The 21,037-nt window shown below is 41.4% G+C and overlaps 1 protein-coding gene across 4 annotated transcripts in view; it reads right to left on the bottom strand.

Moving 5' to 3' along the window:
- Positions 1-778: 778 nt before the first annotated feature.
- Positions 779-21,037, bottom strand: part of slc6a9 (solute carrier family 6 member 9) — an 89,107-nt gene continuing 68,848 nt past the window's right edge. For all 4 annotated transcript variants that reach the window (XM_086202846.1, XM_086202845.1, XM_086202847.1 and 1 more), the window contains 12 exons: positions 16,614-16,770; positions 14,342-14,473; positions 13,281-13,551; positions 12,296-12,428; positions 11,977-12,111; positions 11,772-11,875; positions 7,558-7,795; positions 6,819-6,953; positions 6,632-6,731; positions 5,553-5,653; positions 4,474-4,644; positions 779-2,415 (listed from right to left, as the gene is read on the bottom strand). In XM_086202846.1, the coding sequence (XP_086058972.1) occupies positions 2,173-2,415; positions 4,474-4,644; positions 5,553-5,653; positions 6,632-6,731; positions 6,819-6,953; positions 7,558-7,795; positions 11,772-11,875; positions 11,977-12,111; positions 12,296-12,428; positions 13,281-13,551; positions 14,342-14,473; positions 16,614-16,770 (1,920 nt within the window). In that variant the 3' untranslated portion in view covers positions 779-2,172. The remainder of the gene's footprint in view (positions 2,416-4,473; positions 4,645-5,552; positions 5,654-6,631; positions 6,732-6,818; positions 6,954-7,557; positions 7,796-11,771; positions 11,876-11,976; positions 12,112-12,295; positions 12,429-13,280; positions 13,552-14,341; positions 14,474-16,613; positions 16,771-21,037) is intronic.

Raw genomic sequence — 21,037 nt, 5'->3', positions numbered from 1 at the left:
TCTCAGTTTTAAGTTCTGCAGCTTCTAAAAACAGTGCTGGATTCTCTATCGGTTTGTTGGCTGTTCATCACGCTATACGGCAGCTTTTAGGACTTTTTCTGTTTTTCTGTTGCACGTTGAATTAATAAAGAGAGCAAGTCATCGTTTTACCCTCAAGGGACATGTTGTTGTCTCTGTTATGGGTAAATGCAGACGTCACAAACACCATTAACTAAGGATCTCGACCCAAATAGAACATTGCTAATGTCAGTAGTTTCGCCTGTGTGTACCTACGGTTCATGTCAAAATGGCTGCTGTGGAAACATTTTATCATGTTCAGGTGACCCAACACTGTTTGCTGAGGAGACTCCTCTCTATTGTATCACACCTGACCTCAGGACAACGAACGAATCAAGTCACTAAGAAATGGTTAAGTCCGGCTAATCAAGATTCCGTAGTTTTCATTTTGTACAAAATCAACATATCCTATCTTTAGACTTTACAATAGTTGGAGTTAGAAAGGAGGATTATTTCTAGAGAACAATACTATACAGCTACATTTAAAATACATAATTCATTTAGGATGCCTGTTGTTTCTGAAAATGAGTTGCATCTCTCGGCTGTCTGTCTCTCCATCTCAGTACAGCTTGGTTAAGAGCCTCAAGAAAATACATTTAAGGTTCCAAATAATCATTATTATAATTATACATATATATGTATATATATATATATATATATATATATATATATATATATATATATATATATATATATATATATATATATATATATATATATATATATATATATATATAAAATGTGTATATATGTTACCAAAAACTCAGGTATCTTAGGTAATGCTTTTGGTAACATGCCTTACTGGGGCAGATTGCTACAACCCAAGGAGACACAGACGACGACGCTATGACAACGACACCAAGTTACACACCTGTGATGCTTTCAGTAGCTACCTCTGTTAGTTCACACTCTCCTTCCTAGAACCACATCCCAAGTTGCATTTCACTGAAAAACGAATGCCTGGAAGACTTAAAAAGCGATGGCACTTCTATACACAGAGTTGCATCCACTTGTTTTCTGTATGTATGTGCAAGTGTGTATGTGTTGGTGTTTACAGTCAGCAAGATTGTTCAAGTGGTTTTTGTCCCTAGGCCACCTTGGGCCATCTGAGTACGAGTCAACAAAGTGTAACGTCGCCTGGACCCTGAGAAATGGGCACTGGTATCTCTGCTGTCAAAAAAGTCAACCCTAATATAGAGTATGTGTGTGTGTGTGTGTGTGTGTGTGTGTGTGTGTGTGTGTGTGTGTGTGTGTGTGTGTGCATGTGAACACAGAACTCAGTTTAAGCAGCTTTAGTGCAGAGAAACATAAATGGCGAACATTTCCACGGAAAATCCACCATGCCAATTGCCATCTTGGGGGTTTGTAAAACTTTTGTGTTCTGTGTAAATTCCTTACAGAAGAAGCAGCATAAAAAACAACAGGATTAGTTTTAAGCTGAGATCAACTAAGTTTGAGGTCACTGTGTGCTGTAAAATGTGTATGATGAGTGTATCGGTGTGAATGAGTGCATCCCCCTCTTTTTTTCTGGCTATATAATTGAGCCTATTTCCATATATTTCAGCTTCATCCCACACAGTAAATGGCCAGAACAGGCACGGTTCAGCTTCCTCCTCTAGTCTCCAGCTGTCAAACCACTGGCGCTGCCTCTAGAAAATCCCAAACAGGCCCAGCTAACAGAGTCAAGGAGAACAGTGTGTGTCTCTATGCTGCTGCATATACAAAACAAACACATGCAGCTTCACAATCTACTGTACCTTTAACTGCATAAGAAGATGACATTTACAAGTTTCCAAAAAAGAAAGAAAGGAAAAACAAACTGCATTATTAAATTATGTGGTACAAATTAACAACGCACCCACACACACTAACATACACACAAATCATTTGGACGATGACCCACTTTTTTTCCTTTCTTTTTTTTGTCTTCGTTTCTAAAGACTGCTAGATAGAAGAGATTAGGATAGATATAATAAGCCCTTACAATATGTAAAGGTCTCCAGCGAATAGGATCTCCCCCACAGAAGACTGCAGGAAAGTGGGGTGAGGATGGGGGAGAAGGGGGGAGGGGGGATGGTGACAGTAGCACTTGACAGAGTGGGCTGCTGCCACTGTCTATGCACTCGGGTTGGGGTTGTTGTGTGTGTTGGTGGAGCCGTTGCTTCCTTGGATGGTGAGGCTGATCTCATCCTTCCTCTCCTTCTCCTCCTCTCTCAGCTCTTCCTTCAACTCCTCTTTCTCCTTGAGGGGGCGCACCTCCACAGTGTCTTCAGAGGCCATGGGGGCATAGCGGCCTGTCCGGTGCTCCTTCAGGGCTGGACCCCACTTTGGATGTGGTCGGCAGGCGTTCTTCAACCGCTGAGACGGAAAGACAAAGAGACAAATGGCTGTGATAAAGAGCTGGATAAAAAGGGAGGGAACACAGAGAGGCGGGGTTCACCCTGGACAGGTCACCAGTCCATGGCAGGGCCAACACATAGAGACAGACAACCATTGGCTCTCCCAGCCACGCCTACGGTCAATTTAGAGTCTGGATTAACCTGGTCCCTCTTGATGTCTTTGGACTGTGGAGGAAGCTGGAGTACCAGAGAGAACCCAGCAGGAACAGGGAGAACATGCAGACTCACACAGAAAGACCCCGTGCCCAAGCCGGGGCGGGACCCCGGAACCTTGTAGCTGTGAGGCGACAGTGTGAACCACTGCACTACTTTGCCGCCACCCCCCATCACTACCTTGTGACTCAGAGAAATACAGAAACAATCACCCACTGTGCCGCCCTGCAAATAATTCTATTTAAATAACCAGAACAAGCCTCTCGGTCCATGACTTTTCCAAAGTGTGGGGTTTCGATGTTTTCTGAGAAAATCTTTCTCAGCATTTATACCTGACCCTGACCATCAACCCACCTCTTTGACCCCATTCCAGCTTTAAGACAATTTACCCTGAGTTAGCACCTCTATCATATCATGTATTCTAATCCATTTTAGTAAATATGATCAGTTTGTTGCTTTATCTGGTTACATTCCATCCATCCATCCATCCATTTTCTTTAGCTTATTCCTGTTAAGGGTCGGGGGGATGGGGGCTGGAGCCTATCCCAGCGTCAACGGGTGAGAGGTGGGGTTCACCCTGGACAGGTCACCAGTCCATCGCAGGGCCAACATACAGAGACGAACAACCATTCATACTCACTGTGATACCTAGGGTCAATTTAGAGAATCCAATCAGCCTAGTTGGTTACATTCCACAGTCCTTTAAGGTAACAGTAATTAAACCCCCCCCCCCCCAAAAAAAAAAAACTACTCCAGACTAGACAGCCAGGGCCTCTCCCATGATGCACAGGGCTTCTCTCTCCTTTTGTTCTCATTCATATCCCATACATGTTTGCTACTAACATGACTTCTTCCCAGTCTTTGTGCTTTCTCCTCCTCCTAGATCCCTGACTGATGCTGCTGCCAGAGGAGGCTACAGACCTAAAGAGGCTCGGGCAGCCACCCTTAGTACTAGTATTAGTATAAGTAGTATTCATATCAGTATTTTTAGTACTGCAGTATGTCCCATGTCTGTCTGGGTGCTCAGGACGAGGTTGATAAGGATCGCAGGAGAGGCCCTGCTACTGTAGGAGGAGCTGAGGTCTGATTGAAATAATAGCAAGAGAGTGAGTGTGGGGGAGGGAGGGAGGGAGGGAGGGGGGGGGGGAGAGAGAGAGAGAGAGAGAGAGAGAGAGAGAGAGATGGGCCTTAAAGGGCCCTGCTGCTTGGGTGGTGCTGGGATGTGCCAAGCTTGGAGCTAATGATGTAGGGGCTAATGGTGAGTACAGTTTAAATATTGGTTTGCTGATGAGGAACAGCTGGGGGTAATGAGGGTGACTAGCATCACCTCAAGGATATCCACATGGGAATTAGGTCGCAATGATTGTTTCGTACGAGGATGTGGCAGAATAATTAACTCTAGATAATGAATTCCGTTGAGTGGTCATTGCTCATGAATCTTGATACTGCATTGATAACTTCGTTGAAAATACCTTTTAGTCTGCAAAGCAATTTTCAGAAAAAACTAAAATCCAAGTCAAGAAAACTGCGAAACCTCAGATTAACTGTTAGTATGGGTTAATGAGTCAGTCTTGAGGTAATGAACATCTAACTAGTCGAAGCTTCTGTCATACTTTTCCTAGTTAACATCAATTTGGTGTTTAAATGGGTTACGTGTTGCAGGTTCTGAGGCATATATAATGTGCATGTGATGTTAGAAATGATTAAAAACTAATTGAGATTATTATTTTTGGTGTAAGATTCAGAGAGTGTATACTTTGTGGAGGCAACCTTTCTTTGCCTTATGCTTAAAGGGTTAAAGTGTTCTCGTTTCAATTTGAAAGCTTAGATGTGACAGAGGCCTGAACTTTTCAGGGTGCCTTACCTCTCTGAAGGTGGCTCCTGGGGACCTGGAGATTTTGTAGAGGGCGTAGATGGGTATGCAGACCACTGAGGACAAAGCCATGGCGAAACCGATGGCGAGGGACCAGCCAGGATACACATAGTCATTGTAGGTGATGGGCTTGTACTGAATCACTGTGAAGATCAGGATGAACTACAGGGGTGAAAGAGAAACAAGTGAATAATAGGCTGACAGCTGCTCATGAAAACATTTAAACTGAGACTTGTCAGTGACAAATAGCTCTATAACAGGGGGCAGCATGGCGTGGAGGTAGAATGGCCAACTAGCAACCGAAGGATCGTTGGTTCGTTCCTCACTTCCCTGCTCGCCACGTCGAAGTATCCCTGAACAAGATACTGAACCCCTAATTGCCCCCGATGGCCCTTAGACGGACTGGTGACGTCCAGGATGAACCCCGCCTCTCGCCCAATGTCAGCTGGCATAGGCTCCAGCCCCCCCACCCCCCCAACAACCCTTAACAGAGAAGCTGTATAGAAAATGGATGGATGGAAACAGCTCTATAACTCTAGGCTATAACACTAAAATGTATTATTCATGCATGAAATTTAAACAAGACTAAAGAAATACAAGTTCACAACAAAATTAGTAATAAAAGGTAAAAAAAAACAACCTCTCTAATTGACTTGGTGCAGGTGAAACAATAATAGTGTAGACTGGAGCCCAACAGACTTTTGTTTGTAGCCAAAAGCAGTGAGCTTTAGTCACATTTCTAGCAGAGGCACTGGAGAACCCGCATTCAGCCGAGTGATGAAATGAAAGAGAACAAAAGTGCCTGAAATCTGACCAGTAATCCACAACAATGATTTTCTTGGTCTGCCCAGCAGCTTAGTGGACTAATACGTCTGCTTGGGAAAAAGCATTGATAGCGGCAGCATGTGTCCATTTCCCAGTCAGAAAGATTTGCTTTCAGAGGTTTGAATTGGAAACAAAGCCAACAGTAGCCAAACAGATTAGTGTTGATGAAACTGAAATGTAGGTCAGATTCCTAAATATGTCAGCGATATGTTGAGTTGGTCTGGGGTGCATGTGTGTTGACTTACAGAAATAATGACAGGCGAGATGAATCTCCAGCAGACTTTGAAGAAGAGGGGAGGGGGAAAGCCCAGCATCATCTCAACATCTTTGAAGTAGTTCCTGTGACCTGCAATCAAGAGAGTGGCATCCAAAGTGAAAACACTCGCGACAGATCCTCTCCTCCTGTGTATGTGCTTCTGCTTCGCCCTCTTTGGGCTGTCTTGGCTGGTATAGGTTCTGACCTCCACTCTAAACTCTTACCCTGACCACACATAGATATCACATGACATCAGTGTGTTCATGCTATTGGCTCAGAGATCCTCAACAGTTTTTAAGTAGACTTGCTTCAATGTAAATGTTACCAACATTTTGGACCCCATAACATTTTTGAGTAATTGTTGCAACATAACATTTTTTTTGGTCTTTGTAATAGTTATGTGGAGCAATTATTATTTTTACTTCTATTTCTTCTTCAAATTTTTCTCTATACGACCGCTCATTTTAATGTAATTGATTTTTTTCATACATTTTTGTGAGTTTTTTTTTTCAAATACATATTGAATGTATTTTATGATTGTGTGTCATTCAACATGTGTGATGTTTTTAGGCACATATGCATCCTGTCATACTTTCCTGCTTATGTTTCTACACTTTGTGGCTGCGGGGGCTGGTGGGTGAGACTGGTTAGAAGAGGGAGTGGGGTGAAAAAAACTGTCTTAAATGTAAAAAATGTCACACTTGCATTTCTGTTTGTTCTTGTGTTTGTACAATAACGACATTTTTTAAAGTTATCATGAAAATACACTCCTCTGAAAAGTGAACCATATTATTGTAACATTTTTTGCTACAGAAAATAACTATTTTTGCTGCTCAAAATTATTTAAAAATTGTTTACTTTGACTTTTTAGACTAAACATTTTTTGGATTCAAGAAACTCCTCTTTGAACCTTTACCCTCCTTCATTCTTTGTTCCATTCTTGCTTGACTCAGACCTCAAGCATTTATTGGTGATGGATCCAGACACATGCAAAATGGTTCCTTTACTGTAAAACGCCACACAATAAAATTTTGAGTGCAAGGAAACACACCCTGCCTTCCTGCTTACCATAAATATACATGATACAGATGCACATAATGCAGGAGATGATGACCAGGGAGAAGCTGGCAGCATAGTTGTCCATCAGGAGTAACCAGTAGATTCCTGCCTGCAGACAGAAACACAGGAGTCTAAACTGCATCTCCATGAGTATCTTTTGAAGGCACAGAGGCACAGGCATTTGTTCAGGCCTTACCTGTGTGGTTAGTGGTACTCCCAGTAAGAATCCTGCAATGGCCACCGACAGCGTGACTATGGTCTTCCGTCGGATGATCCAGTCTGTACCAATCTCGTCAACAATAGCCGTCACCAGAGTCTCCAGCAAACAGAACTAAAAGAAGCGCCAGTGAGAATTACTGAAGGGTCCATGGATTAAATTGGATGAGGCATGAGTTTTGACAGTTGTTCTTACATCATGGACACACTCCCAACCCTGGAAACAGAGCTGTCAATGGTAACACTTACAACACACTTGCTTCAGAGATGGGAACCCAACAAAATCAATCAACCAAGCATGATGTCTGCTTCTATGGAGCTTAACATGTTTCCACATAACAGGATATTATTTTTAACTTTAATGAATAATGTGCATTAAAGTGATACAGCCTACAAAAAGTGCTTTTTGCCTTTAAAATACTAAATAATAGATATCTGGAGCTTACAAAAACACCTTTGCCTCCTGCATGATACAAGAATGCAAAAAGAGTGAGCCACGAATATTTAGCTTGAAGCTAATGGTAGGGTTGCCAACCAACTCTATGACATGTATATACTGCTCTCTCTCTCTCTCTCTCTCTCTCTCTCTCTCTCTCTCTCTCTCTCTCTATATATATATATATATATATATAGAGTTACACTGAGGCAATAATTTACTGCATTAGGATTGACAGAATTAGGTTTGAGTATATGTGTAGTGTAAAGCTTCCCTGCCTCACCTGAGTTCCCAGTCCCAGCAGGATGAGCATGAAGAAGAAGAGCAGGGACCAGAGAGGAGAAATGGGCAGAAGAGTGAGGGCTTCTGGGTAGGCCACAAAAGCTAGCCCTGGGCCATGGTCAGCGACCTCCGACACCGGGACGTTCAGGTGGTGCGCCATGAAGCCCAAGATGGAGAAAATGACAAAGCCGGCATAGACGCTGGTCGCACAGTTGGTTATACTGATGATGATGCTGTCTCTGTGAGAAAAGGAAAACATACGGAGCATTAAATAAACGGACAGATGTGAATCACTGGGATACAGAGTTTGAAAAGTTAATTCCAAAATGTAATGTACTCCACATTACTTGCTACTTTCATTCAAAAGTAATTCCCTTTTTTTTACATTATTACTTTCTGGGCAGTTGACTATACTGATTATACTACTTACGTTATACGTTCACTAAATCAACCAGAGTAGTTTGACAAGGAATTACAAATGGAGGCATGGAATTCACAATCAAACAAAATATTTTGTTTTATTAGCCAAAAGCTTTGAGGTGCCGCGTCAAATCACTGCTACCCTGTCAGGAAAGTTGTTCAGCTATGAATCAAATTAAAAAATACAGTTATTTCATGGTAAAGTACGACACAGCCCATACATTACTATTCACCGTGCCAAGCTAACTAGCAGTCTGCTGGTCTCTGTGGGTCTCAGCTCCCGAATACACACAAGGAGGGCTGGGGGATCCATCTTTTTTCGTGTGACTCTGGGGAGGATGGTTTATATGAGGATTTCCAAAAACGTGCCCTTAAATGGGAGATGGGATGGCGTTTGCATACCCCAGTGAGAGTTGAGACGCAACAGTGATAAATAGAGCATCAGCAGATCAACAGCATATAAAGTTGCCAGATCTAACAAAGGTCCGAGATCTCAGGTAAACTTGAGCTGCATGTGTTTCTGAAGTGCTGTTATGTGTTTCTTATACCCTTTTCACACTGAAAAACGCATGTCAACGTGGGTTTTTGGACTTGCGTTTGCTCGGGTCTGAACTCCTGCTGTGAGGCTGCGTGCCTGTGTTTTTCTCGCTCGTACGTCATCGCGCTGACAACGTCATCATTACAAATAAACGTGCGCTGGAACACCGAGAGGTAAACGAACAACAACATGGACGTCACCGAGTCGAACGTTAGCGTTGTCGTTGCGTGCGTTGCAATGTTGTCTCTTTTTCAAAGCATACAAACTCGACGCAGATTGGAAAATGTCTGAGTGCTAAAGCAACGAAGGAGGATGGAGTTTTTGGCTCATCTGGAAGGGAGCCGAAGAAACTACAGGTGAAGCCTGACAGGCGGCACAGTGACAAAATCAGGATGCGACAGGAAGGTCGCGTGAAACCTGAGACGACGCGGGTTGTCTTTTTCACACTGCAGGCGAGCCGAGCCGCTACACACCCAAGTCGCTTAGTGAGTCGGTCGACGTGGGTCGAAATGCCGAGTCGACCCTTTCAGAGTGCCGAGAAACCCGTGTTGACCCACGTTTTTGGTGCAGTGTGAAAGGGGCTTTGTATGGACATCAATGGAGTCAGTCCCTTCAGCACCACCCAACAATCGATTAATAATTGATTATTGATGAATCTCAATAACTGACGAGTCAGTGTCAAGAAGTCCAATGTTTACAAGAATGTACTAATTTTTTTGGTTCAAACAAAGTCAAAGTTTTGGGTATCTTGAAAATTCTAATTTTACCTGCTTCATAACAACTTAATACAGAAAAAGCAGTGTCAGCGTTTTACACGTTTGTTAATGCTTTATTGACAGGTGGTTGGGGTAGAGGCTTGGTCGTTTTTTCGTCTACAGTCACTCAGCTTTACACACTATACAACAAGATTTAAAACCATGTATTACTATGTGACTGTATCAGTGCATTAATCATTCATTTAAGAAGTGACATTTTTCACAGGCATAGATTTGGAATATTTGTAAAAAAGATGATTTGGTTTCCTCACGTTTCCCATTCTCAAAGTGGTTTTCTAACACTGATTGCCATCTCTTTCTCAGGTACCAAAAACCAGGGGGTCCTTCCTCTGTCCTGCACCTGCTGGTGTACATCAGTTGATGCTGTTACAGGTGTGCAGAGAACAGCTCCACCGGGACGGAGTTACAGAACACAAGCTGATTAGGCAGCTGTGGGTGCAGATAGCACAAACTCAAGCTCCTGGCAGAGGAATGAAGGACACCCTCAGCCCTCCTCCTCCTCTAACCCCCTGATGCCCTCGCTCTGTCAGCATGTGTGGACAAATGCCATTTTGTCCCCACCTTATCTGCTCCTCTATACCCCTTTCCTCTATCATAACCCTCTCCTCAGTGTCCTTTGGTGTTTCCCCTACTATCTCTGTTTAACCTTATCTCAATTTCCGCTCCTACGCCCATGATTGTGAAGCCGGCTCCTCTCTACTTTAACCTGCTCCTCCCAACATTTCCTTCTTTAGAATTGACTCACCTGGCCAGCAAAACCTCAACTCAACAGTTCGTCTTATACTTTCCCTCTCTTACTAGCTGCTCTGGTGCCACATATTGACACCTTTGGTGTCTCGCCTTCCTCACCTTCTTTACTTTTCATCTTTTTGCACCACAACCAATTTCTCAGAACAGAGTGGCAGCAACGCTACAGAAATGTAGCCTGATGCTGAATGAAATGGTGTTATATTCTCACAGGCAGAGACAGGAGGCTCAACACTTGACAACCTCAGATTTAAGTACACAATTAGGTTCGAGCTAGAAATACTGTTGCTGCTGTATTCCTTCATAAGTTGTGCTTGTTACAGTTCAGGAGATTTGCCCACCAAAATTGTTTCAGATCATCATGGAGTCCCAGTGGATGTTTATGCCTAACCTGAAATCCCAAAAGGCATTTCTACCTTTTTAATGAATGAGATGTATGTATGGACAACCTGAAAAACATTACACCTCTGGCCCACAGCTGGCACCAGAGTTAAAACATCAAAAACATTCAAATATATTTCTCAAAATCCAAGTGTATAAGTTATGTCATCATCAAGTTGTTTCTACCACATTTTGTCTTTGACAATAGCTCATATTGGTTGGGAATAGTTTTAGTTTTAGTTTTTTTTTTTTTTCTAATTGTTGCAAGTTGGATGAGAAGATTAATACCACTGTCCATCAGTAAATTTGCAGCAGCAGTGATCAGCCAGTTAGGACAAGAAGAAATTCTTTTCAAAAAACACCAACTAAGATACTGCGGAGCAGAACCTTGAAAACTGTTAAAACAAAATCTTGTCTGGTTAAAAGAAAAATCATCAAAATGTATATTTTGCCTTTGAGGTTACTTAAAAACAGGTTTCTTGAGCTCACGAAGATATTTTTCCCTCCTGACTAACTTCTCATTGGCTTTGTGAAGCTAATGGTGAGTGACGGCTAAAATTCGAAACACCAACGACCATCATTCAGAGTAATCCACATCCTCTTTATCCAGCTTTATGCTTCGTAATATTTCTTGAGTACAACACCTGAAAATGTAACAGGGAAATAAAAAACTTATATGAACACTAACCATGACCAAATTGAATATTCTAAACAACTAGCAATAAAAGTTGTGGTAGACAAATATTTTAATTTTTGGACCAAGGAATGTTTTTTTCTTTCTCCCCTCTGTTTCTCATCATCACACTAAACTAAGCTAAGCTAAATTCAGCGTCTGCTAGCTTCAGAACAAGGCGTCGGTCCTCCAATCTACAGTATGTCTCTTCAAAAAATGGAAACAAGTTTGTTTTGAAACATATTTAGCTGTTGCTTTAAAGAGATACTATTTGAAAAAATATCCTTGAAGTACTCATAAATCCAAAGAGAGTTTCTCCCTCCTGCATTACTCCTGGCTCCAGTATGCAGAAAGAAGACGAGCAACAACAAAAGTGTATCAAAATACATCCATTTAAAAACTCAAGTACACAGCAGCAACAAATGAAACAAGAACCATAACAAAAGTGCTATGGCTTGTTTATATTTGGCTTAAGAATGAATTTTGTGGGCAGCTCAGTTGTTTTTAGGTGTCAGTCACCGTTAGCTTCATGCTAAATAGAGATTATGGTTCTTTTAGCATTCTGGAGTCACAAAAGAGGGAGGGAAAATAATTAATTTTTAAATATTTGAATAGCAAAACTACAATTTTTGGGTGAATCGTCACTTTAGGAATAAAATGTTTATATTTCATAAAAGTACCTGAAACAGTTGTTGTGGAACTTGTTATAAGATGCCATGGTAATGAGACCACCCCAAGCACATCCCAGGGAGTAGAAAATCTGCGATGCAGCATCGCCCCACACCTTGAAAACACATATTCAGATGTAGTAGATGGGGAGTCCGTTTTGTTGCATATTTACTTGTAATATATTCACCTTCTTTTTTTGTTTCTATTAGAAAATACCTTTGCATCGAGGACCTTCTGCCACTGTGGAGTCAGGTAGTACTTGATGCCATTAATGGCTCCGTCCAGGGTGATACCACGGATGAACAGGATGGTCAAAACAAGATATGGGAAAGTGGCTGTGAAGTAAACCACCTGGGATTGCACACACACACACACACACACACACACACACACACACACACACACACACACACACACATCATGGCAAATGCCCTTCAAGTGTTAGGTAAAAGCCTATGGAAACTTGTGTATAAGTTTGGCACAGTATGCTGGATGTCTCTATGCTAAAATGAATGTGCATGAATACGTGAATGACCTTTCCAGAAGATTTGACACCCCTGATGAGACAGAGAAAGACGACACACCAGGACACAGCCAGGCAGCCCAGGATAGGGAGGCGTAATTCTCCAAAGTTGCCAATGTCGTCAGAGATGTTCAGCACATAGTGTCTGTAGGAGAGAGATAAAAACACAGGCACAATATCTTTAAGTCTGGAGTTGTTTGTCTTTTCAAATTTCTTCACTTTTCTGCACTGACAAAGTGTCATATTCCTTAAAACGACAAACTTGTATGTGTCATCTTCACGGAGACCAAAAGACATGTGCTGACACTGTTTCCTGAGTTGATTTTCATGAATACAGCATGGGCTCTGCTGTGTTGCTCCATTATTGATGCCTCATGTTTCTAATACTTCAAGATTCAAGTCATTCTTTCAGTCAACCAGCATCGGCTGCTTCTACACTCTTCGGTATGAAAGTCTTTACCTTGCAACTGAATTAAAGAAGCAGTAGATATGTTTTATCTGCAGCTCCTAATTTGAAGATTACGGTGCCACAACTGTACTGTGGGTGTCTGAATGAGCTGTAACTGGTATGCTTTAACTGGCCTTATGGTGGAAAACGAAAATACAACCTTTACAGCAGGTGAATGATTTTATCGGAAACCTCCTGCATGATGTATTGGAATATTTTAAAATATTAATATGTTATGATGAAAAAAAAAAAAAACCACACACCCCACTTACCTGTGGAACCTTAGAAAAGTCATGCTTGTAATTCATTTTTAAATCTTAAGAAGGCTTATTTTCTTGTGAAAAATGGTTAATTTATCTTGTTATCTTGAGAAAACAACAGGTTGTTTTTTTAAGCTAATTAATGGTTATATTTTTTTCCTGACCAGGAGAACTCAGAGTATCCCGCGTCAGTCTCCTAAGAGCCCTCCCTTGAGCTGGTGGAGCTGGTGAAATGCCCCCATGTGAAGCATGGGAGTGTTGATGCTTATAATGTCCTTCAAGGACTTACTTCCAGTACTCCTCACTGGGGCTTGTCCTTTTGGTGCGGTTGACAACCTCAGTGACACCGGATACCAGGCTGTTGGTTGCATTAGCCAGGCTATTGTTGAGGTGGTTGCTGACCACGCCGCTGCAGTCCGGCGTGTTCCAGGGGTTGTTGCAGTATGTCCACGGCAGCAAGTTTGTCATGGACATGAAAAAGTAGTAGAAGGCAATGCATATAACCACATTGTAATAGATCCCAATGTAGGTGGACACCACCATCATGCCATAGCCCACACCTGTGGGGGAGGAGGAGAGGAAGCATAGGTAGCATGAGAATCATGATAGTGATATCAATAACACATCTTTTACCTACAAAAGCTGAGAACAACCATGCCTGTCATCGCTTTTTGATTGCTTTGCTGTCTCATGATAAGGCTTGTTTTGCTGTGCTAACAGGCTACATCATGGAAATAGCAGCTAAATTATGTTGTTGTCTTGAAGAAAAGGCAGTTTGCTTGAGATAAAGAGCAGAATAACTGTTACTGCAATTCAAATTTTCCTGGGTTAATTATCCATACATCCATCCATTTTCTACCGCTTATCCTGTTAAGGGTTGCAGGGGGGCTGGAGCCTCTCGCAGCAGCCTTCGGGCGAGAGGCGGGGTTCACCCTAAACAATCGCCAGTCCATCACAGGGCCAACACATAGAGACAGACAACTGTTCACACTCACAGCCACGCCTACAGAAAATTTAGAGTATCCAATTAGCCTAAAGGTTAATGATCTGATCTGCTTATCTAAGGAAAACAAAGAGCCAGTTTCTTGAGACGGTATCCCATGTGATTACCAGGAAACAGTTTTAATCATAGTGCAATAATTAAGTTGTGATGTTGAGAAAATGAATAAAAAAAAAAATGAATGAATAAAACTACTTATTGCAAGCATGGCCGACCATTGTCCGCCCCTGTAAATTTTTGACGTAGCTGCCTTGATCATAAACATTCTCAGCTCGACATGTGCATGTATTCAGACTGACACCTTGATTAATACAGTATTAAAAATTACACAAACACACACACACACATGCCTTTGAACATAGGACTGATCTTCCAGACTCCGAGACATCCAAGGCTGGCAAACTGCCCAAAAGAGAGCTCGAGGAAGAAGAGAGGAATGCCGCAGAACACCAACATGATGAAGTACGGGAGCATGAAGGCACCTGCAGGGGGAAATCACAGACATACATTTAGCATTCAAAGCATCAGCTTTGAATGTGCTTACAAACCCGCTGGGGCGGGGGCCTGGAGCCTATCCCATCTCACGCTGGTTGAGAGGCAGGGTTCACCCTGGACGGATCGCCAGTCCCCGCAGGACCATCAGGAGCAATTAGGGGCTCAGTATCTTGCTAAAGGACACTTCGACATGGTCACCGGGGGAAGTGAGGATCGAACCAGTGACCCTTCGGTTGCTAGATGGCTACACTACCTCCGAGCCAGGCCACCCCCAAGGTCACCCATATACATACATACTTTGAAAGAAAGAACAAACATGTTCTAAACTGCCTAATTTGTATTTTTTAAATGTTGAAGGAAACCAGAAATACAAAATCAATCTATTTTATACTGTCATCTGGCACAATGATATACTGGACAGTCATGTAAATATGCAAATGTGGAAGGCTTTTGTGGAAATAAGAACGTGAAGATTGAGTCATCTTTCAAGCAGCTAAAACGTAGCGCTTCAACCCACGATGATGAGCTCACAAAGACAAAAAAAAGAATATTGTTTACAATGTGAGTGTGTGACTGACAGAGTATCCATGTAAATGTGGGATTTATATATTTGCGTTAATGGAGAAAGGCTTTATGGATTAGGACTCCCTGCTCATTGGATGAATAGTATCTTTGGGAGTCTTCACTGCGCCAATTGGAAATTTTAAAACATTAACAAGGTCAATGCAACATCTAAAAACCTGAAAATAAATAAAGAAATGTAAACCTCATCTGTCATCGTGACTTCCCATGAGTGAACAGAGAGGTCACAGCTGAGTCTGTTCAGTGTTGCAACACTCTCTGGTGGTTCAGGCTGGACCAGAAACCAGACAGACATCTACAGGGAATAGTGAGTGGGTATGTGAGTGCACACGTGTGTGTGTGTGTGTGTGTGTGTGTGTGTGTGTGTGTGTGTAACAGAGACACTCTGAAGTGCTGTGATTTATTTTTTAAAGATGTTGTGATGGAGAGTTATGTAGTAATGAGTCCTAAAGCCCAGAAGTAAGTTAGCAATGTTGAATGTCGCCTGGTTCCCTTGATATGGTGGATTCTAACAAGTGGAAAAATGAGACTACAAGCATCATCCCGTTGAAAGCAGTGGAAGCAAAAAGCTCGTTGAATTGACATTGCAATCACGGGCCCGTCGCATTGTCCATTCATTCCCAAATGTTAGCTTTACAATTCTCTCATTCAGTTGTTTCATTTTAGTCTCTGCTTATTAGACGAGATGTTTTTGCAGAAGCAACCTGACAAACGCCACTGATTATCTGTAACTCTGCTAAATTTTATTTTGACCAGACAATTACATGTACAAACATACAGTGTAGATGCTTTTGCCTCCTAAAATACTGACTAAATCATTTCCCTTGTAGTAAGAACGCAAACAAATATTGCAATGACTTGTAATATTGAATCAAACTACTTGCAGAGTCAAATTTAAATCACACCCAAGTATTGTGTATACTTCATATCAATAGATTAGCATATAATCCTGGCTCTGTAGTTTGTATTCACCGATGTTTCGTCAAGTACATATTCAGTATCCAGGAGGACTGCTTTACACAGGTCATCTACAGTAATGCTACAGCTACAAACAGCCTGATCCATCTGTCAAACCAAATTGGAGGCAACTCCGATCCAGTGACTGAAATTCAGGCTGATATCAGTGAGGTCTTTGTTGTTTTTTTTTTCTTGTTTTTGATTATCTTTATTCCCTCTTTTTTGCCTGGGAAACTAAGAAAAGATCAGAAAAATACTTAGGAATAATTAAAAAAAAATAGATCATTTACTTTATCCTGTCATACATGTTACTAGAAGGATTGTGCATTGAGTATCACTGAGCTGAGAACATCTGCTTCAAGGAACATAAGAATTATTAAAAATAAATCAAATGAAATGCATGTAAAACTAAACCTTCCCATTGTCCATCACCTTCATTCAGCTTGTTCTCCTCAATGTTTAGGATCCACCTCTGCTGCAATCCATAAGGTCAATGTATTGAATGTATTTTACCTTTACTAAATTCCATGTATGTAATTAGGAGCCTCGCATGAATACACAGAGACGTTAATACTGCTTCTCACTGACCTCCTCCATTTCGGTAGCAGAGGTAGGGGAACCTCCAGACATTGCCCAGACCCACAGCATAGCCCACGCTGGTGAGGACAAACTCAATCTGGTTGCCCCAGTTTCCTCTCCGGGAGTTTTCATCCTGCTTTACAGGCTCACCTGGAACTGCTCCATTCTACAACCAAGACACAGAGAGATACACTGAGGGGACTTTAGGTGACAGAGAAACCTGAAATGCCGGTGCATGTTAAATCGCATTTCCTTCACTGACATCAATCAGAACAGATGCAGAGAGCAGCATCCATGCCACCTGACATGGTTCGAATGCATCAAGCCCTGAAAAACCTGCTTCCTCTTATGCAAGGCTTCATGTTTACATCACACTGTTGGACGGTAAAAGTGTGGACTGGAGGAAAAGGTTGCAGTTAATCCTGGAGAAGACTTGAATGTCATCCAATAATTATTGAAAAATGTATTCAAAAATTTAAAGGGGAGTCAAGGGATCAACAGAGACTCACATCTTCTCAGGAACAAGAATATCTTTAGCAAACTGGGTGACGATCCATCTAAATATCTATCGATACCGTTTAATAATTACATCTTGGCTGGAGCAAAAAAAGTTTCCCAATTGTTCAAAAGTGTGATGTTTATCAGAATTACAAATGGACAATTAAGTAAACCGCCAAACAAGTGTACATGAATTATTCATGTAACAAATACAGACATGCTGATGGTTCATCGTTAATGATTATAACCTGTAAAGTACATCATAGCGCGAGGTGAAGCAGGCGTGCTGGAGCAGACAGGATCTAAAGTGAAGCATTTGGTCTTGTCGTCCTGATTTCCAGCTTCTTCTCTCCTCTCCTCTCCTCCCTCCATCCCTCCATCTGCTGGGATCAGATGGCCCCTCTCTCCTGACCTGCTCCCTAACCTCAGCTGTGTCTGTCTGTCTGTGTGTTTCGGGCCGTGAATGAAGACAATCCAGCAGAAAAATAATTAATTTCGTTTTATTTTTCTCTTCTTTTGGCTTGTGTGGCATGTTAAGAGAGTTGACTTGATTGTTATGACAGTCTTGAGCAAACTGATATAATGATCTCTCTATTTTACATACACTCACATCTTTACAATGTTTCCTGCTGATACAAAATTAGACTGCACAGATATGAAGCTTAAATAAGACAAAACTGCAGGTCCAATTTGTAAATCTAATCTGTTGGTTTATCATTCAATCCTGTGATATCTTGTTAATGCAGAAGCAGGCATGGGCTATTTCCTGCAGTTGCGGTTGGCAGATTAAAAGATCTTAAGATGAAAAACAGAAAATTAAAATGCCAAGAGCAGCTATGCTTGTCATTACATTTCGAATGCCTTTATCTCTAGATTACAAGTAAACTATTGCAAATGTTCTTTTCAAAACAGTTTAACTTTCTGCTCAAGAAAAATGAGGCTGTTTTCTTGACCCATTGAGTTAATCAACTAGACAAAACAGATATTATTAGTTAATTAACGTGTTGCTGTTATTGACATAACAAGATCAATTAAGCCATAACGAGAAAACAAGTTTAGTATTATCAAATATTGCTGGCAAGGCCCTTCTCATCTTACATACAATACATGACTATTATTATTATAACTATAAGAAACTGCCAGACCAAAGTCCACACACACACACACACACACACACACGCGCACATACACACATACACACACCCATATATACACACAAAGTAGATGAATGCAGTTTCTGACACAGAGTGACACATCATGTTCACAGCTAAAAACAATCTCTCAACATTTCCCCCTGTGGTGCTGTAGTTCAACTTTGAGGCAGCACCAAGCGTGGCTAATGAGATACACAGAAATTTTGGACAGCAAAACAGCAACAACTACATAAAACAAACAGCTGCCATATTTTCCCCGGAGCTCTACATTTTGTCTTTGAGTCCGGCTGTGCTCGCATGTTTGGAGGGCAAACAAACAGTGTTTCTCCTGCATCCTTGACCTTGTATTTGTCCAGGACTGAAGACTGCAGGTGGAACAGACAGGGAGATCAGCAAACATGAGTGTTGTTGGCAAGGAGACTCTCAGAATGAAGCCGGGCTCACAGCAGTATCCCAGAAGAAAACCCCAGCGGTGAGACCGCCATCACAGCAGTTCGCACATTATGGTGTCTCCGTCTGGAGTTGATTTTGGAAGGAGCAAGACCGCCAGGGACACAGAGACAGTGAGCAGCTGTGTGTGTCTCTTGTTGCACCTAGTGCTCGTCTGTCTATCTTGTACTTCTGACTTCCCTATCAGCAACCAGGTGTGCACCTCAAGATACACATGCACAAAAACACACACACACACACACACACACACACACACACACACACACACATGCACACATACATACACAGGTTGACAGGCTGGCTCAGGTCAACAACCTGTCAAATCGCGCAAGAGAAGAAACAGTGGGAATAGCAATGACCTGCAAATCTGGACGTTTTTACAACTCTGCCTGACGTGTTCAGAAAAGCACACGGTGCAAACCACGAGGTTTACCTTATGGATTATTGGGTTCAGTACAGAAGGTATTAAATAAAAGAAGAGCAAACAAGGAGATAAACTTAGCCATACCTATTAAAAAAAGACTCAAAACATAAAGCATTTGACAACTACTTCAGAAAAAGTTGAGAAAAAAAATACTTCAGTTCATGGGCCACATACAGCCGAGTTTGATTTCAAATGTGCTGGAGGAAAACCACTGCATAACAACCGAAATATAAGTCAGTGAAGAAGAACTTTCTGAAAATATCTCTTTTCACGAACTCACAAACTTACACTCCAAAACAGACGATAAACTGCCTGAGACATCTTGAGAAACAATATGTGCAGACTCAGCAATATTTCTCAGTTTTTCAATATTCAGTATGTCAAACAACAATGTGCGTAATTTACACATCACAGTTTATCTACATATCCATGAAAGTTTAGACAAAAAACATCCTGAACACACACCCGTAGTATTTCAGGCTACTTGGTTATAAGTCAAATAACATGTCCAAAGCTGTATAGTATTGTTGACACAATCAGCACACCACAAAGTGGAAGCTCCGGAGGCGGAAGCTAAAGTTATCCTCTGCTTTACAGATCACAAACACGAAATCATGATTACCTGCCATTTTCACACTATACTAAGTCATCCTTTGGACCGGACTGGAACCTGGGCCGGGCCGTACGGCCCACAAGCCATAGGTTTGACACCCTTGGTTTTGCATGCGGAGGCTTTAGATCATCACGGGGAGTTTAATGTTGTTCAAGTCAAGCGCTACATTTTTGTGCATCAAGTAGGACAAATTTGGTTAGTTTAAGGAATGTTCATGTTCATTATCTCTAATTTTACCATTTCTGTTATACACAATATTAATTTTTTTAATTTACACAAGGCTAGAATCATATCAATATAATATACTGGCTAGCAGCCTAACCTGTTGCCTGTATGGTGATGCAGCCAACAAAACCACTTGCTTTGATCTGAAGGACCCTGCATATCATTTGCCTTCAAGCACATGCATCTCTTTGTACTGCAAGGAAGGCCAGTTGGAGCTCTCCTGCGTCCGCGTACGTCATGGATGACAGCTCATTGCAGTTAATGTAGCAAAATATATAGGAAACAGCAGTGTGCTAAAGGTATAAATGGAATCTGTAGTATAGCTCAAAGTAGATACATTTTTATAATGCATGCATACGATATGTATTTTTTTAATCTTTAATTTTGTAATAAGGTCCTACCCATCAAGACTCTTCTAAATAGAAGAACTGTCTTTTTTAAACAATTTAGAGCATCTTCTGATTTGTTTTGCTAAATGATTAAACTTGAAAAAGAAAAGAAAGTCACTCAAATGCTCTGATGATGGGGTTAATAATTCTAAATAACCAAAAGTTGCTGGCCAGAAGACCAGCATTGCACATGTAAAACATGAACACTGAATAGTGCACGTCCAAAGTAATGCATAATTTTGCATTTATAAATACATGAAAAATAAATATTGAAAAAGCAGCATGGAGGACAGTGATGGTGTTTGTGGGTCACTTCAGTCTATTTTGCAGAACTGACTTTGCTGCAAAATTATATGTATACATACACACACACACACACACACATATATATATATATATATATACTGTATATGAGAATTATTATAGCAGGATTTTGTTGATGTAATGCAAATCAAACTATTTTTCTGATGATGTTCAAAAGAATTAACCATTTCTACTGGGAATGCAAAAATCTGATCCACTGGATCTCAATCTGCAGTGACCAGATAAAATGAGCTGTGACAGGCAGAGTGGATACCCTGAGGCCATCACAGTTAGGCGTAATCTAATTTAAAACCTCCACCCAAAACAAATCACTGTGAGGCACCACTCAAATGTTTACAATGGGACTGGTTTTCTGC

This window comes from Aulostomus chinensis, chromosome 5 (assembly GCF_037954235.1).
Source record: "Aulostomus chinensis isolate RoL2024-O1b breed Wild chromosome 5, RoL_Achi_v1.0, whole genome shotgun sequence".
Taxonomy (NCBI): Eukaryota; Metazoa; Chordata; class Actinopteri; order Syngnathiformes; family Aulostomidae; genus Aulostomus; species Aulostomus chinensis.
Note: the sequence above shows the minus strand (reverse complement) of the source record. Positions and strands in the feature narration are given on the sequence as shown.